Source organism: Pholcus phalangioides, unplaced genomic scaffold (genome assembly GCF_987345545.1).
Source record: "Pholcus phalangioides strain wild (caught in Gottingen) unplaced genomic scaffold, Ppha-v1.0 ptg000032l_1, whole genome shotgun sequence".
NCBI lineage: Eukaryota > Metazoa > Arthropoda > Arachnida > Araneae > Pholcidae > Pholcus > Pholcus phalangioides.
In genome coordinates this window covers 350,907-370,903 of record NW_028301622.1, presented here as the reverse complement: position 1 = coordinate 370,903, position 19,997 = coordinate 350,907, and the positions used below count along the sequence as shown (strand labels likewise).

Sequence of the window (19,997 nt, the reverse complement as noted above, 5' to 3'; positions counted from 1 at the left end):
ACCGAAATAGGAGGTGATTATTCCTAATAACAGCTCTTTATCACTTTCACGGTAACATATATAGCATAAACCCCCCCCCCCCCTTTGTGGGGAGTGGCAGAGCTTGTTCCTGGTGAACATGGAAAAAATCTTTTACAAATCATATCCGATAATTATGTATGTATATTTTGGTTTTTTAATTCAACATGGCTCAAAAAGCATTATGCATTTATTATTTTTTTGCAACCATATTCACATTTTCTTAAATAAAGTCCATTTTTTCAGGCTAGCGTCATTTTGAAATTTCCTTTCCTCTATCTTGTTAACAACACATTCATTTTTAGTTGGGTGCTGATTGGTGAAATTCCCCAAAAGGGAAATTTTAACCTTAATTATCTTTGACAATCGCATCATGGTTGCATTCGGAACTTGATTCTTAATGCGTTTCTCAGGGTTGTTTGTTTTAAACCATGGTTTTAACCAAGTGGTTTTTTTTAAAAAAAACCAGTCTGAAAAGTCAAATAAAAGTGGCCTAAATATCATTTTGTCCTTGAAAAATATCATATTGGTTCATTATTTGCCAACATTTTTAATTTTCATCACATTTTATATTCTTGGGGTATATTTTGATGGTAGATCTTTAAATGGCATAAGATGGTGTAAGTGGTTTTTTTTTCAAAAAGTCTCATAAAAGTGGCCTGAATATATATATATATATATTTTTTTTTATTTCATATGAAGTATCTTAGTTATTTAAAGTTATATACAGGAGCCAAAATTTCTCATTTTTACCTTCTCTTATATACCAAATTCATGAATAAGGATTGTATCATACATCTAAATGTAGTGGTGTATTGTCTCACAAGGTTTCTTTTCTCCTTCACAAAGAAGCAGCAACAGTAGTGATACCATCATGCAGGTGGTCCTATAATCCAATAAAGACACCAGCTGTCCCTAAAGGACAAAGACTAGTGTACTAATAGTTACATTACCTCACAGACATTTTCATTTTCTTTCCCATAAGAAGTAGCACATCTCCTACTCTATATCTGTCTTAATAGTTGTTTTTTTATACTTTCACTGTTAAGCCCAGTTCATTAAGGTTCTACTGTATAGTAGTAAAAGATTTATGAAAAATAATCAGAGCTATATACAGGGAGATTACAATTAAAGTTTTGATTCCAAAACTATACAATAAGTACTGGTCAGAATGACTTGAAAATTTACATGGATACTCTTGAAGCAATGGAAATTTCTTTGGCAAAAGAAAAAAAAATGCAAGTAGATGATGCTGTACTTGGCCAGCAGTATAATCTATTGTGTGCAACCACATCATTTTGGCACTTCCACAGCATCAGTGTATGGATAGAACAACTTCTCTCAAGATGCACATTGCAATACCAGCAAAGCAGCTGCTGAAGACCCATTTTGACAATAACAAGATTGCACAACACCTGGCTGGCCATCAGTTCATTTGACCTTAACCTTAACCCTTGCAACTTCTGGCTGTGGGGTACCTCAAAATGTTAAGAACAGTGGTCGGATTGCAAACTTTGGTGAATTGCAAGCTTCAGCGCATCCCCTATATGTTAGAAGTTCCTCAGGAATATTAACGTGGGGGCGCGTTTGGTTTAATAAAGGTGAAATTGCAAGTGCAGCCACATCATGACCATGACATACTCTGATCTGTTGTTAAACAAGAATTTTTGTGCTTTCACCTCGTAGCCAGAACACAGTGCACAATATGTTTAACATTTCTTGAGTAAGAGTTGTAGTTATTTGTTCAATTACTTCACGTTTTGTGATGTTTCCATGAATTATGAAATTGTGTAATGCTATGATTAAGTTATCATTTTGCCATGACTGGCTATTGTTTCCATTCTGAAGGCAACTTTCCCATGTGTTGGATGATATCATTAATTTTGCATTTTAAGATCTCTCCCCCCCCCCCCCTCCTTTTGCTTAATAAAATTATATTTCTTCAGGAATATTCATATCAATTTTAAAGTCATTCTGACAATCGTTCTTTTTTTACAGTGTTTTGAAATCAGAACCTTAGTTATAATCACCCTGTATATCGTAAATCATTGCTAATTAACCTGCATTATTTATGCTTCATTAAATACATTATATTCGCCTAATTTTTATTATAGTTTTTGCAAAATAGCCCTAATTAAGTATACTGAAAGTAACTGGAGAAAACATCTTTATATTATATGATTAATAATAACATTGAAAAAATTTTCAAACACTAAGTAATCCAATGAGTTAAGCAAAAAAATAATCCCCAAAGCAGAATGTTTCGCCTTGTTCTGCAACAAACCCTCTGCCGACTGGAAATTTTCAGCAGTAAAAATTTCCACAACAATGTTTCCTAAATTTCTCTTTAAAATTCTGTTTTTTCTGCAGTAGTACTGAATATTCTGCAACATACATTGCAGATTTCAGCATATCTTGCTTTGGGGCTATGATTACAAATTCCAATGGTTATCTTCAAATTTGAATACTGTTTTGATACTACTTTTGTCGAGAACTTGGAAGTACTAATTTACTGCACACATGTGTCTTAAAACAAACTCTCACAACTGAAATAGAAAAGGGCTATAATTGCTCTGAAATTTTAGTCACCACAAGGTATCGGTATTTTCATCTTAGTATTGTTTTTGAAAATTTTTAATGAAGTTAACTGGGAAAAATACATCATATTAATGTGCTTCCCTCTCCCCTATTTGTTTTTGTGCACTGAGGTGTTAAATAGTTCATTCAGTATAATGCCGTCTATTTCCCAGTCGTGTTGATCTTGTGTAGCAAATGGCTAAACATTTGTAAAATGTTCCAGTATGTTATATTGATGCAATTAATTAATTTTCTTAATAGTTGTGAAAATTGTCATGCATTAACTTCTTCTGTTTCAATTTGTTTATAATAGGCATAATAGTCCCACCTCTAGCATCAGTAGTTTACACAGTCTAAACAATGCTGGGACATGCTCATTGGCGTCGGCAGTTTTGAAACCTTCCGTACCATCACTAACACCTTCACTGGCAAATTATTATAGGGAAGACCTCATTTCTCATGCGGTTGGATGGCCAGCTGATCAGGCTGATGCGCAGGTGAGATAAAATCACTGAGTTGAATTGTTATAAACTAATTTGTTATGGTAAAAATTAAATTGTTTAGGTGGCTCAAACAAAGCTGAACTGAAATTAATCAATATTTACCTCACATTTGAGTCTGGGCAGCTTTCAACCTGCCTGCCATGAGGCTCGTTTGATCTGATAGGCACAGTGCAGTCATTTGATAGTAATCTTTAAATTTCATTAAAATTTGTTCATTTAATTTTACAGTGGAACTTGGTTAATTTGAATTCTGCATAATTAAAACTTTTATGAACTCCCCTGGAGTTTTCCATGTAATTTAATGTTAAAATTGCTTGTTTAATTCACATTTCCCCCCCCCCCTCCCCCAATATTTTGAATGATTTGAAGTTGAAGGGAGAAAAAAAAAACCATGATTTTTGAATGAGCAAATGTAGACATTTGAGGAAAATCAACAAAGTCAGCAAATAATCAATATAGACTGTATGTTATTAAATTAATTTTTTTTATTAGTCAAAATGTCTGCTGCATCTTTTTTATAAAATTTTATATACACTGAGTGGCTAAAAAAAATATATTGTGCTGCTACTACTGAACCGTACATGCACCTTGTACATATTGCATTGCAATATATATTTGTATACTAGAGTTAGCATTATTGTAATTAAACGCAAAATGAACTCGGCTGAATCTTTTAACACATACTTGATCCATATGACCTGCATTTTACAGGACAGTTTTTTTTAACAGGGCTCCCACTCGTCCTAGTTTTTTGGTTTTGTCCTACTTCCTAGTTTTTGTCTTACTTTTACTATTTTATTTTTTTTACCAAATTCTATCAACAAAATTTGTGCAATCGATTTTAAGTAAGGAGGGAATCGTTATATTGCCAAATATTACAAATGTTGTAGATTGCAATTAACGATTCTGCCAAAGCAGAAATTGTACCGTTTTCAAAGTTATTTGGGGGATGTATGTGGACCATTTGGTTTATTAATTTTTATTTGCTTAGTTTGAGGGTTCAACAAGTATGATGGAACTACAAACTTGATGGAAAAAATAATTTTGTATTTACTTTTTCATAGTCTTGGACAGTAACTAACACTCTTCATTCAAAATTATGGTGCACATTTTGTGTATAGGTGAAACAACAGTTTGCATTACAAAGCAGTTAGATATATATTCCTATTCTAAGTTTGTAGCATTCAATTGTTTTCTCTATTTTTAAGACATGTGCACAGGGATAAACAATATTTACAATGCTCAGCCAAAGATCTAGAAATGGAAGTGCTTAATTTGTCAAAAACTATTTAAATTGGCATTTACCAGTAAAATTCAAACAAATCCCTTTAAAAAAATAATGGACAGCGCAGTAAAACCATTCGTGACTTATTCCAGCTTGACTTATTTACATTGTACCTTGTAATTTACACATTTTGCACTGTCCTTTGGGGAGTGGATACAAAAGAACATCTGCCTCAAAAGGCGGGAAAAATAACATAGATAATAATTGTGTAAGTGGTGCCATCTAGTGGCGATACAGAGAAAAAGAATAATATGAAATACTACAGCTACACACAAACAGAACCAATCGGGGGTTCTCTGAAATTTCCCTGTTCAACTTTCGCTTTCGATGACGTCATTTGAGTTATGCTGTCGCGTCAACCTCGGCGTTGCTACTGTAATTTATAGAGCAGTGGTTCTCAACCTTTGTAAGCCCATGGCCCAGTAAATCTCTTTTTTTTTTTAAAGGTAAAGGCCCGGCCATACACACAACTAACAAGAAATTAATGGGGAAAATTGAACTGTGAATCACTCTCGCGGCCCGGTGTGACTAGTGCTAGGACTCTGTACTGGGCCGTAGCCCAGTGGTTGAGAAACACTGTTATAGAGAACCTTTGTGTATGTTCCGGTTTTTTTTGTAGAATTCATCAAGATGCTGGTTCTGCCAAGGTTTCCTGCATTTGGGTGTGAACATGGTGCGTTCGTATTTCAGATTCCGAAAACCCGCGTCGTCTCAGATTGATTAAAAAACCAAATTTTGAGCCAAAAAAAGTTTGAGTTTTTTAACCGATTGGAGACTACGTGGGTTTTTGGAATCTTGAAATATGAACGCACTATGTTTGCACCATCGAGCTGGAGGGAGTATGAAGCAGCGGTCTTCGCCTTGGCAGTGCTGAGAACGTCGTCTGCAACATCATTCGTCGGAAGATCACGTGACTCTGGGAAAACACACAATCCCCCGTTATTTTCTTATGGCATAAATAAGAGTTTAAAACAATAAATGAAAGAAATAATTTCAGCATCTATGTGAGATAATTCCAAAATTAATGAAAGCACTAATTTTAGCATTAATGAAAGACAAATTTTAGAATTAATGAAATAGATAATATCAGTTTTAAAATAACTGAAAGAGAATTCAGCATTGATAAGAGATAATTCAACACTGATGAAAGAAAGAATTCCAGAATTAATGAAAGAAAAATTCTAGTTTGATGAAACAGATAATTTCAGTTCCAAAATAAATGAAAGCAATAATTTCAGTTCCAAAATAAATGAAAGCAATAATTTCAGTTCCGAAATAAATGAAAGCGATAATTCCAGCATTAATAAACGAAATAATTTTAGCATTAATGAAAGAAATAATTTTAGCATTAATGAAAGAAATAATTTTAGCATTAATGAAAGAAATAATTTTAGCATTAATGAAAGAAATAATTTTAGCAGTAATGAAAGAAATAATAAAGGAAATAATTCCAGAATTATTGAAAGAAAATTTGAGAATTATTGAAAGAAAATTCCAGAATTATTGAAAGAAAATTCCAGAATTATTGAAAGAAAATTCTAGAATTAATGAAAGAAAATTCCAGAATTAATAAAAGAAATAATGAATAAAGGAAATAATAATGAATAAAGGAAATAATTCCAGAATTAATGAAAGAGATAATTTAGCATTGATTCAGAAGTAAGTTGTGGAGTCATTCTGAAAATGCTAAAGATATTGATGTCGATGCCAATCTTCTGAAAGCTGTTTGCAGCTCACATCAGAAGTGTACCAAGACAGACTTCAGTACCAAAAACTTTAAATAAGAAAGTTTTTACGACCAGATGAGAATCAAATAGCAAAGCAGTAGAAAGGGAGTTGGAAATTCAGTTGTCGTCGAAAACTATGCTGAACACTGCAGAGAAAATGATAGAAGTGGGGATAAAGAGAAAAAACTTTGTAGACATCGAAAGTGGGCAAGTTCGTGTGGAAAAAATGTGTAGGGTTCTTGAGAAATTAGAGGAAAACAGCGTCATGAGTCAACAAAATGTCATGAGGTTTTTTTAATGTATGTTTATTTTTTTGATTTGTAACTTTTACCTTTTTTTACGCCCAGCTTGGAAAATGAACCAACAAGAGTAAAATAAAAACTTCACCCAAAATTGTAATCTATTTCTGTAACAAAAACGTAACCGATTTGTGTAACACAAAATCATCACCGACCTCTGTTATATAAAATCGTCACTAATTTCAGTTAGTGGGCCGGGTTAGTTCGGGTTTTACAGGCCCTTTTCGAGTTTGTGATTTTATATTATAGAGTAGATTTGTATATGGGTCAGTAAGAAAAAAAAAAGGGGTTGTCATTCATGTAGCTCTTAAGAAAAAACTACTACTGTCTTGAAAACGCTGCATTTTTGAAAGATGGTTATGCAGCGAAGTATTTCTACCACTTTGTCTTGAAAACGACACATTTTCTAAAGATTGTTTAGTAGCAATAAATCATGAAATATTTTTTGTAGATCATGTCTGAAGAATTCATCACAAGATTCTAATGTTATTGTTGAATGTATTGTCAATTTGGGATATAGAAATGTCCCACAGCAGATACATTAGAAGAAAAAATAATGAATCCCAAACATGTGCTAGAAAAATTCAGGCTGCACCATTTTCTGCAGCAAATAGTGAATATAAGACTTAAATTATTTGCTGCTCTTGGTTCTTTTAATTGTACTGTAATGACTCAGACGAGTTGAAAAACACACCTGAACAGATTATACAGACTTAAGTATCGTATGTAAATAAAATTTGTACTAGGTAAAAGAAAATTGAAAAAAAGATTGTATTTTGTGTGCTGCCACATTCATAGCACATAACATGAATAAAAATCCACTAGTGTGTGGATGGAAAAAAAATTCTCTCCTTTAAACTTTGTGTTATTTCTTTGTTTTGTTTCTTTTAACGTGAAAACATTTTACTGTTTTGAAATTTTTCCTGCTCAAATTAATTTTGAGATGAGTTGTGGAAAGCAGCACGAGGAAAGGCATTACAACTGCTGCCTGTAGTTGGCGTAATGTAATTCTCTCTCTTGCATAGCTGTTGATAAATTTGCTATGTTATTCAAAACTTTCCTGTTCAACAAAATGGTTAGTTTGATTTAATTATTTCTTATAATGTAAAAATAATCAATTTGTAAGAGTTCCATTGAAATGAAAAGTTTAGTGAAAACGGTTCATACGATTGCAGGTTGTCAAAATTTGGACACTTTTACAAATATTTAGGTCACTATTTGGTCACTTTTTAAAACATTTTGGTCACTATTTTACCTAGTTTTGAAGCCATGAGTCGTACTGAGCCCTGTATTTTGTTTTTGTTAAGGTTTTTGTCAAAGAGAATGTCTTGATTGAAAAGTTTCTCAGGGTATAAGTGTGTCGTCTGTAAGGGTTCATTTCCCCCTCAACATTTTCTTAAACACAGGGCTTGACAAATGGAAAAAAATCTAAGGCGCCAACCAAATATTTTAAGAGTGGAGCATATTTCTTTTACCCCAAACTATTAATCACACATAGAAAAATTAGGTGGTGCTATAATGTTTTTAGTCGCCTAGGATTTGTCAATAAGCCATTGGCATTAAAAAGCCTATGATGGAAGATTAAAAAAGTTATTAAAAATATATGTGAATACTAATGAATTTTAAAATTATTAAAAAAAAATTATTAAAAAAAATTGCAACAAGACATAGATGAAAATATTAAATGCAAGAAATGTTTAAAAAATTTAACTCTAGATAGATTACAGCATTGCTAAATTACTCATTAATGTTAAAAGAAATGTCGACAAGAATAAAACTAAAAATGGAAAATAATTGAGCATCAGGGAGATAACTTTATCAGTACCTGAAAGTTTGTATTGTTGTGACATGGAGAGTAGCGATTCCCGGGACTGTGGAATTTTGATGCAAAAGTTCAATATATTTTTGTTGTTAAGGCGATCTGTTTCATCATAGCTTTCTGAGACACGACAATGCTAATATGTTATTGAAGAATCCACGATGATATGTGGAATACCCTCCACTGTTTCTTGCTTGCTTTAGCAGAGTTCGTTAAATGTGATTGAGCAGCGCCCTTGGTTTTTCCTTTATAGGCCTTGTTGGAAGTTCTCATAGCACATCACCAACATCACCTGAGATATTTTGTCTCTGTTGGCAATACAAAATTCACCTTTTGACAAGATTTTGTAATTAGAGATTTACTTTTTTTGTAGTACTAATTAATTTTTCCATTGATAAAATGTTGATAATAAATTTTGTCCAAATTGAATGATGTCCCAAGCAGACCTCTCCCGCTTGGGACATCATCCTCACTCTACATCGTTTAGTCTAGTTTCCATAGAAAAATACAGCTTCAATACATTTCTTCACTGGCAATTATTTCTAGCCGGATTATCGCCACATCACACTTGGAGACAAGGAAAAGTGAACAGCGATCCGGAGAGAACTAGTTTACACCATGGTTTTGGCATACATGCGCGGCAATATTATGCTGATTCTGGTGTAGGTGTAGCTGTTAATTTTTTTTGGTGACAGTGTCTCGTTTCATTGTGAGCATGTCTTGGTTAATATAATGTGTAGAGTTCTGTATGCTCGTCTCCACAGTTGAAACCTTGACTTAACAATACAATAAAGCTCAAGAGCCCAAGATCAAGGGAAAAAGCTTCAGGAGAACAAAAATCACAAGAACTGAAGGGGGGGGGGGGAAGACATTCGAAAGTAAAAAAGGGGTGCAAAAAACGATCGAGTAGGATCGTCCCCAGTGTATGTTCTTATTTTAATTTTTATTAATACATGTTTAAGTTTGTCTTGATGAGTGCACACTATTCGGAGAATCTAGGGTTACTACATTGGCACCGTCGAAAGGACTGTGAGCAACAGATCAGACAATATCTGGGGGGGGGGGGTGGAGGGGGAGAAGCTTTCATTGTGAGAAGGCGATGCGAAGAGTAGGAAATTTTTGTCGTGAGGAAGATACTCGAAGACGGCTGAAAGAGCATTAGATGATACTCCAACCATTTCGCTTCACTTTGGAAGAAAGAAGGAAAAGTGCAGTGAGTTTTTCCTTAGGAACTGTTTTTTTATTTCTTTCAGTGAATCGTGGCTTACTTAGCAAGAGGCAAAAAGGAGGACTCACAGCAAGTCGCTATGGAAATGGAAGTTGAAAATGTTATGGATATGAAGGTATTTCAACTGAAATCCGCAATAACCGAGGCAGAATGCTATGACAGAGTTCATCGAAGAATTTTTGAACACCGTAATTGAGGACAGAAAATGAAAAGAGATGGAAATCAGGGAAGATGAAATGCAAATTAAACAAATGGAATTTGAAGTAAAAAAATTGAAAGGATTTGCAACGATTCCACAGGGGAATCTTCAGTGAGCTTAATGTCAATGCCAAGACTAGAGCTGCAAAACATTTTACAAAAGTTTGTTTGATCCCAAGAGCAACGAGATCAGCCTCTACCTAGTGGCAGGCCCGTCATTTAGGGGGGGGGGGGGGCGTGGCCCCCCCACTGGCTTTTGAAAATACACTAAAAATGATATATATATATATATATATATATACACATACATTGAGTGCATGTGTTTTACCCCCCCTCCCCGGAAGAAGTTGAAATGACGGCTCTGCCTAGTGGTGCTTTAAGAGGTAAGTAGAAAGAACTGAAATCAAAAAGAAACTCTTGGTCTCATAGCTGATTGGACTATTATCTAGTCATAGCTAAAGAAAGTGAGACAACATATGACTATGACCATTTGACTTGGTCATAGTCATATGTTAAGATATACCACCACTAAATAGATATAAGCTTGCTCCCAAGAAGTTTCAACAGATGTTCATGAAGCACAATAAATGATCCGAAGCAACGCTGTGTGATTTTGCTAATGAACTCGGACACTTCTTCACTGAATGGATCCAAGACCCAGAGATGACCAGTTTTGAAGAACGGTCTGATTTGATTATTACGGATCAGATAAAATGGAAAGTACTGTCAGAAATGCAAGACCATTTTATCGACAAGTGGTCTCAATTCAAGCAACACGACATCCTTGTTAATAAGTTAAATGACTACGAGAATGTCAGGGTAGACATCGACAAGAAGCAGAAGGATTTCTTCGAAGAAGAAAAGTCATCGTTGCAGAAACAACACTTCAGTCATGGAGAAGAATGAGAACCATACACATGAATAGCATATCAACCACCAACTTGGAAATATTGTAGCGATAAGGGCTGGAAGAAGACCTGAAAGCATGAATATCAGAAAAACCCCAAAGGAGTATTAAATTTGTGAATTGAATCATTCTATTTGAAATTGTGACCAAATATTTAAGGCTAATGCAAAAGAGAAACCAGAAGATGTGTTGACTGCAAAAATTTTATCAGAATTATTTAATTTGAGTGAACCAAATCTGGATTTGAACCCTTTACATTATGCTGATATTTGCGTAGATGATGGAAAAATCGGAAGCTTAGTTGATTCTGGTTGTCAAATTCCAGTGATTCATTCTGACTGCATACCAATATCAATAATTAAGAAAGGGAAAATTATCTCAATGAGTGCATTTAAAAAAAGAATTGAAGGGTCACTTGTGTGTGTGTGAATATTAGTGCCTCATATTGAAAGTAGGAAATAACGATTTTTGTAAACCTGTTGAAATTCTCACTGCAGTAGCACAAAAAATTTGAGAACAGTGCATTACTCCACCAAACGTGTATGGATTACTGTGCAAAGCCTCTGACACTGAAGATGGAGATTGTCCTTCCCTATAAAAGGGGAAAAGCAAAAGTCTTCTGTGAGAAAGTGAATTGAAGAGGGCACATGCGCGAGTATTGAAAAAGAGGGCAAGGTGCCATCTCTGCCTTAGAAGAAATACAAAAGGCAATCAGAGCTGGTGAATAACATGACCGAGAATTTCGGCATCACCAAAATCTGCAAATTCGAACGCAAGGTTCTCGAAAAAACTCGCCATCGCAATAATACAGATAGGAGAAGCAAATTGGGGGAGTGCAATCTAAAAATTGAACCATATCTGAGGATGTCAACATTTCCAGTATACATTCTTATTCTAATTTTTATTAAAATCCCCATTTAAGTTTGTCTTGACGAATGCTCACTATTTGGAGAACCTAGGGTCACTACATAATGCTTTTTCAAACAGTTGAAAAACTTCCATCTAAAAATAGCTCAGCCCTCATTGAGAACTTCTTGGAACTGAAGCACTTAGGGGACCAGGGGATCATGTATACCTTTTTTGTACACTTTGTGACTGTTGAAAGGGTGGAGCTCAAATTAAATGATGGTACTTCATGTCTTGTTAAAGGCGGTTTTATTCATGGTAAGCAGGACTTAAAACACAAAAGTACAAAAAGATAAACATCAGTCAGTCTATATATATAGTCAGTAATCCGCTCACCTGGCACTGTAAAAAATGCAACCAATGAAAACAGCCTCACTCAGTGCCATATTCAAAATAAAGAACACATCAGAGGGAGGGAAGAAAAACAAACAAAACATTTTCATAACTGAATGCAAGCAGATAAACATAAGACGCAAGATCATGTGAAAAAAAAAAATCAGCTATTCTGCTTAACATACACTTATCAATGCTTATCCGCGTCTTCCCAGAGCAGTTAAATAAAGAATCTCTTCGAAAAACCTTTGTTGTGCCGCCATTCTGTGGCTCACCAAAGCGATGCGCTGCACAGTTTGAGAACCCCTGCTATAAGTGATTGAAATGCTAATGATGTCTGCAAAATACTTCATGATCATTCTTTTCTTTACAGGCAAATCGGCTTTGGGAAGAAGGCTACAGCATAGGTAGTTTGAATTGTACCCAAGTGTCAGCTGAGCTAAAAATGGCCAGAGCTCTGGTGAGGTTAGCTGAAATCCAAGCAACTTTACAGGAGCAAAGGTGAGGGCTCAACTGGCTTTTCAGCGATTGTTTTCTTGACTTTTTGAATCAATTTCTCAGTGAATTTTCCTTTTACAGTGAAACCTTGCTACAATGATACTTATTATAATGATTAACCCCTCTACAACAATGTATTTTAAAATCTAGTTTGCAATTGCTACTGTAAAAATATTAAACCACTCCTGCTGCAACAATGTCTTTTACTATGATGAACCCTCTATAACAATATTTTTGAAGCTGCTACCAAGACTTCTTATAGACAGTCGTAGTGATGTCTAATTTTATGATAAATGCTTTTACTGAGCAAAAAACATGTTTTATTAACGAACCAATTAGTTATAAGTTTTTGGGGAAAATAACCTTCAAGTGTATTTTCTGTGGTACAAATGATTTTGAAGAGATGCCAACAACAGCATAAGCTTAGTGGCATGTGATAATCACTACAATGATATTTTTCTTGGCCTACAGAGTGTCATATCAGGATTTTACTGTAATTTGTGTATCATTCAATTGTTTTTGGCGTAAAGTAAGCATAGAAAGAAAAGTTTTACAAGAATTTATTTGGGCCTATAAAAATTTCAAGGTTGATACTTTGCATTAACTAACTTGTTGAAAACTCATAATTTACTTCTTATAGAAGAGTTGATCCACTTTGCCCAAGAATATTGAGAAGACACGAACGAATAAGGCAAATACAAAATAATAATAATAATAATAAAAGTCCTAATGCATTTCAACACCAATGGGTGCCGTCTTCAGAGGAAAAATTTAACCACTAGTCTCGCTGACCGAGTTTCCCACTTGGGTTGAATACCAAATCTTCACGCTCGGTTGCTCAGCGGAAGAAGTTTCTCAATACTTATAGTGGAAAAATTGTGTACGAAAAAAAAAAAAAATTGGAATGTCTTGCCACATGATTTTCCTTTTGTTGTATATTGCTGCATGTTATCTTTTTTCTTGAGCAGTAGAAATAAAAATATTTTTAAACAATCCACACACCAATAAAGAAAAATTGTTTTTCCCAAAAATAACAGATGATCAACAGGAATCAGACAATTTTTCTAAAAAAAGTGTGATAAACTTTCCATTCCTTCCTCCAGATTTTTCTAATCTTAGAAGTGATACAAATTCACTTATGAACGACACTAGATCTAACAAAAATCTCAAAGCTCCTTGATATTAGGTGTATTATTGTTATAAATTGGTGTAATGCTGCTAGTATATGTATAACAGTTTATTTATAATGGTTTGTCACTTTTTCAATCCTCCCAGTAATTGAAGGAAACCCGGGCTGCACTGGGTATTATAGCTAGTAGAGTATAAAACTGGAAAGCAAAATATGAATAAAATTAGACAGTTTCAAGAGAACCCACCATAGCTTAGTAATGACTATTTTGGCCCTGCAGTTGAGAAGCTCTGCTCTTTGTGACTGGGTACAAAATCCCTATTTTAACACACAAAATTAAACCTAGGGCTTTTTTTTCAGCCGGAACGGTCTTGAATACATTCTGGTAATATTTTAGAAATCAAATGGTCCCTAAACCCAGTTTGAAAGCCTGGTATGTTTGAATTTTCTTGTATTATGAGATGAGATGGTAGAGCTCCAGTAAACATGTGTATTAGGTAAGTACTAAAGTTGTACCCATTTTTTAAGTGAAAAGAAAAGGCAAATAAATGAAATGTTAAGTACCCCTATGCTTTCATGTAATTGCCATAATTATGTATGACTTTTTGTCATCTACTTGGCAATTGATTGATCCCACATTTTCCTGTGAAAGACTTGTGATGCCGTTTTTACTTTTTCCGCTTCATTGGTAGTTTGAAGAGCACATGATTAAAATAACAAATATCAGAAAAAGGGATTGTCCATGAAAGATCATGGATGGGAGGAGGGGGGGGGGGAGCTAATGTTTAGGAGTAGTTGAAACTTTCCAACCGGAACCTAGTAAAAGCAGCATCAGGTCTGACGATAGTCGCAATGCCTTTACGATTTTTTAAATCAAGTCTTCTACCTTTCATGCATTATGGGCTTAAATTAAAACTTCCCATGTTGTCATATCCAAGGTTCCTATAACCTCGAAAGTCAGGGATCAGACGTAGTTATTGAAAGTCGGGGGAAATTTCTAAATGGGGATGGAACGAAGTGATTTGGCCGAATACTGAATATTTGGTTAATGATTTGGCAGAATATTGATTTTCTTAAAATTCATAACAATTATAAATAAAATTGTTTTTAATTGAAAATAAAATTAATGGTAATTTCAAATGATTGATAATGAATATTATGCAATTTATTATTTAAATGAATATTAAAAGAATAAACTTGTAATTGAAAGACTTTTATTGCCATATTCTGACAAAAAATGAGATGAAATATTTTATTTTAATATCACTTATACAGAATCAATTTATTTTTCAACACTTATTACAATTTTACACTTAATCAAGAAAATGTCAATCATTATTTACTGTGAACTAGTAATGAATCATTAAATTTATGACGTATTTTCTTATTTTCCCTCTTTTAGATGTTCTTTGCCCCTTTTGCCTCTTTCAGTAGCTCAATACATATGTTGTCTAGGCGCATCCTTCAGTTAGGCAGGGATTACACTTAAACTATAAAAGTTCCATAAATTTTTTTATTATATAAAACTTGAAAACTGCAACCAATGAGAGTATCAATTACATTCAAGGATGTAACCAACAGGGTTATTGTTTTTTTTCTAGTTTTGTAAAAGTTCTTTTATTAAACTTTTATAGTATAATCCCGGCTGTAGTGAACTTGTGTAGTTCATGCTCCCTTCCACCTTATTGCAGTAGGATTCTATTTTCAGTTTTTGAAAATAGAATCCTATGCATGCTTTTCTTATCAAAGAAATTCACCCCCACATAACTTCTTTCACAGAAAGATATATAGACCATAAAATAAAATCAGTAAATTTTTAATTTATGTAGGGGTGGGAACTCTGTCAATTGCGCCGTACAGTGCCAAATTACGAGTTGAATGGTGTCGCTATGCCGGATTCAACTAGGGTGTTTCTTTACCCAAAGTGTGAGGGACTATTTTGGATTAAAAAACGACAAAAAGCAAATACAAGGGCCACAACAGGCAAATTGCTTAACAATTTGGCTGAAAAAAATTTTCCACACAAGTATGGATGCTAAATATAATCAGAAAACCCAATATAAAAGCATGTATCACTAAAAAAAAATTAATAATAACAGGGCAACTTTCTGAATTGGATAGAATCATGGTTAAGAGATAGGTTGCAATGAGTTATGGTGAACAGGGAATTCTCTAATGGGACAGGCGTCACAAGTGGAGTTCCTCAAGGAAGTGTCCTTGGCCGCAGACTTTCACTTTTTTATCGATAAACTCGATCAGGGTATCAATGGGATTGCTAGCAAATTCACAGAAGATGTGAAGCTAATGGAGGTAATCGGGAATCAAAGTGATAGGGAGTTGCTTTAGACCAACTTAAACAGGATTGCGTCATGGGCAAATGAATGGAGCATGATGTTTAGCGTTGACGAGTGCATGGTTGCCTATTTTGTTTAGAACAACCCATGGTTCTCTTACGAGTTGAATGGTGTCACTTTCCCAGATGCAACTAGGATGACTGATTTGGGAATCTCATTGACGAGCAGTTTAGGTTTTCTGAACATTGTTCAGCGGTGGTCAAAAAGTGAATAGAATGCTTGGTTTGATTTTCAAAAAGGTCTCTTCGCGTTCTCCTAAAGTCATTCTTACACTTTTTCAAGGCTTAGTTCATCCTGGACTGGAGTATGCTGTAAGGTTTTGGAGACCATACCTACAGAGGGACATAGACGTGGTTGAAGGTGTGCAGAGAAGAGCTATGCGTGTCCTTGTTGGCACACGGGGATTGAGTTATGAAAAGAGACTTCATTTTATAAATATGTTTACATTAGATGAGCGCAGGTGTCGAGGAGCTATGATCAAAGTGTTTAAAATTTTCAACTGGATGGATAAGATGCACCATGAACTTTTAGTACACCGCCAATCGACTGCTGTTACAAGGGGACACCAGTATCGATTGGTAAGGGACAATGCGAGGTTATGGTGTCGCAGGGAATTTTTCTCTGATAGGGTTGTTAATAAATGGAATAGCTTACCCCCAGATGTAGTAAATTGTAACACAATTGACACGTTTAAAAAGAAATACGATAAACATGTTGGGGTAAATCGAGAAGCTATCCATAGCTATCCATCGAGAAGCTATCCATCCAGACCTGGTGGCTGATGCCATTTGAGTCCCCCCCCCCCCGAACTCCAATAACTCATGAATATACAATTCAATGCACCATTTCGCCGTCTCCTGAGTATGGGTTTGAGTCCCTTATAAACGGAATGAATGGCAATTTTGAGCCTCCCCCCCCACCCCCTCAATGTTTCCTTCATGTCGGCACCTTTGACTGGCCAAGGGTGCCGGAAGTGTTTGGAACTTGTGGGTTCTTGTCTTGATCTTGAAGTAGGCAATTTAGATTTCTGAATCATTTCTCTGGGTGCTCATACCCATTCCATAAAGTACGCTGGGCACCAACAGCATCTCTGTCTCTGACACCACTGCAAATGTCAACCAATTTTTGATTTTTTTTCCAACTCTTAAAGTAACAACTCTCGAGTAAAAAGAATGAAATCAGACTTTTAATTATCCCATTGTATGTAACTTCATGTACATGACACTCGAAATTAAAATTACAATATCAATTACATTTAACAATTTAACTGCATATAAAAGTTTAATTATATTTGAAAATTCGGTTATAAAAATTTGAAATGTTAAATAATTGATTTTTGCTGTGATAAAATTTCAATGTCATGTGGAAAAATTTCGGTTTGTATGATATTCCCCAAATTACAGTGAGCCTATCTTTAACAGTAAATTTCTATCTGCCCCATGTGCTCGAGAGTTCCCCCCCCCCCCTCTTCGAGAGTCACCAACATTTACCATTACAGTATCTCCATAAGAACCCGAAATATTTAATTAATTAATAATTAAATTAAATTAATATTTAATTGTCACCGTATAAGCCGCACTTCTTGCTTTTGTTGGGATTTCTATTTCTCACAGCGAAAGGAGTTGGGCGCAGATCAAGGGTGGAAATGTACAGTGCTTATGAATGACGATTCAATGAAGTTTTCATAATGCCCACAGGATGAGCACCGACAAAGGCAATGTAATCACCAATAAGAAAGATGACTATGGGTTAGTCGTATAGATATAATATAACCATTAATCTTATATTTATAATCAGTCGCATATCTTTGGCTGGTTTGTTTGTGTGGTTGTAAGTGCGGCTTATACGGTGAAATTAAATATTAATTTAATTGAATTATTAATTAATTAAATATTTCAGGCTCTTATGGAGATACTGTAATGGGGCAGATAGAAATTTACCGTTAAAGATAGGCTCACTGTAATTTGGGGAATATCATACAAACCGAAATTTTTCCACATGATATTGAAATTTTATCACAGCAAAAATCAATTATTTAACATTTCAAATTTTTACAACCGAATTTTCAAATATAATTAAACTTTTATATGCAGTTAAATTTTTAAATGTAATTGATATTGTAATTTTAATTTCGATGACCTTTCTGCATTGACAAAAATTATTTTCAGTTAACTGTGTGTACACTTTTGTTCATGTTTTTATTTCACGTTTAAGGCAAAAATCTACATACAAGCTCGCGTGGAACATGTACAGTGAAGAATCGACGGTTCAACAAATTGATTCTGCGTTGTAATATATAAATTGACGGCACGACGAATTGACACGGTGGCAAACTTGTACAGCTACGAATTGGAGCTGTGACAAACTTGTACCGCGACGAATTGACACTGCGACAAACTTGTACCACGACGAATTGACACTGCGACAAACTTGTACCGCGACGAATTGACACTGCGACAAACTTGTACCACGACGAATTGACACTGCGACAAACTTGTACCGCGACGAATTGACACTGCGACAAATTTGTACCGCGACAAATTGAGGCGCGACAAGTTGTGTGCAACAAATTGACCGGCTACGCATTGTATCATGTGCATATATTGTTTATAATTTTAGTGATTCTGTTTTTAATTGGGTTGCTGTATTTTTGAAATATGACATCCATATTTGTTATGGGCATCTTTTTTTGAGTCATTTCGTTGGACATTTTGCCTGTTGTGGCGTTGTATTTGTATTTGAATGAGAAGGAAGAGAAGCGAGATGAGAATATAGCTGCGAGCAAGAAACATTGCACACATAGTGGGGGCATTTGATATAGCAGAGTATCGAATAGAAACTCGCAATCAGCTTGGTTTTTTTAAATTAAAGAATGCTTGAAAATTTCATAATTATAAAAACCATTGCTCAGACAACAGTTTAGAAATAATAGTGTTGTGTGAATATCAATATTTTTAAATGTAACTACGGAAATATTCCTCATATTTTGATCGCTTTCCTCCCTACATCTTTTCTCGCGACACTTGAGTGTGATCACTTCTCGAAAGATCAATAATATTTTCTACTAAATTTATATGAGGAAAAAATTGAGAAAAATATCAAGTTTATCAAAGTCCCCGTACTGTTTAAATTTGTATTATTAGCATAGGCGAGAGGGTAGAAGTGGAAAATCCCCCCCCCCCCCGAATAGCTTTATTTGTATAAATATTTGTTGGTTTCATTTGTTACACAAGAAACATATCTATTGACACACAAAAATCTAGCATAAAAACATTCAGTACACTTCCAATGTGGTAATATTGACGGTATATAGAAAATAAACGAAGAAAACTTGCCAATTTTTTCATAAAAACATACATGATATTTAATTCAGACTAAAGTACATTTTCCCACACTGGGCACAATAAATTAGCTTAAAACTCGAAATATAAATCATTTTCGGTTTGGTTAAGTGCGTGCGCACAAAAAAAGTTAGACGGGAAATGTATGAAAATTATTCGGTACTTGTTTCTATTCGATCATCCACACCATTTTGAAGTATGTCGAGAACTTAACATCAACGATTCTGATGACATTTTTGACCTCGCTACAGCTTTTTAACAGCGAAAACAATTTGATGGCCATCTTGGAACATCACACAAGCGATCAAAGCAGCGGAAACAAAATATCTTGGACACGTTGCTCTTATAGCTTGTCGCAGGTTGCGGTGCGCACCACTATACGCTGGCACATTGGAATCGGTGTGTTTGATTCTGCTGCTCGAATCTTTTCCCGTCGTTCTTTTGCTCTCCGTTTTACTATGTGTTCAGCCTTACACAATCATCTCTCTCCAAGGTTGGGCTTCTCTTTCTCATGCCTTACAAAAATATAAACAAATCATTTCAAACAACAGTGAAACTATCCGGTTCAACTTATTTACATTGGACCTTGTAATTTACACAACTTGCACTGTGCTTTTGAAAGTGGTCTTGGAGTCTCTTTCTTAAAAAAAAAAACTAACATGTCTTCATCGTAATTTGCTGTGCATAGTGGAAGAGAGTTGGCAGACTGGACTTTGGAAGACTTCTAGAAAAAAAAATGTAATGTAATGAGCAGAGATAGAAAAGAATTATCTGTGGTTGTTAGTAGGCCCTACTTTGTTTTAGCCCAAAATTGTTTTGCTATAGAGTCATTTTTGCCATTTTGCTTTCGCTTGAATCAGTCTTATAGAATACTG

At 34.7% G+C, this 19,997-nt stretch overlaps 1 protein-coding gene across 2 annotated transcripts in view; it reads left to right on the top strand.

The window, feature by feature from the left end:
- The window catches only part of wcy (WW domain-containing adapter protein with coiled-coil wacky), a 99,453-nt gene that overhangs the window by 57,610 nt on the left and 21,846 nt on the right, over positions 1 to 19,997 (top strand). For both annotated transcript variants that reach the window (XM_089253254.1, XM_089253255.1), the window contains 2 exons: positions 2,909 to 3,092; positions 12,174 to 12,301. In XM_089253254.1, coding sequence (XP_089109380.1) covers positions 2,909 to 3,092; positions 12,174 to 12,301 — 312 coding nt within the window. The remainder of the gene's footprint in view (positions 1 to 2,908; positions 3,093 to 12,173; positions 12,302 to 19,997) is intronic.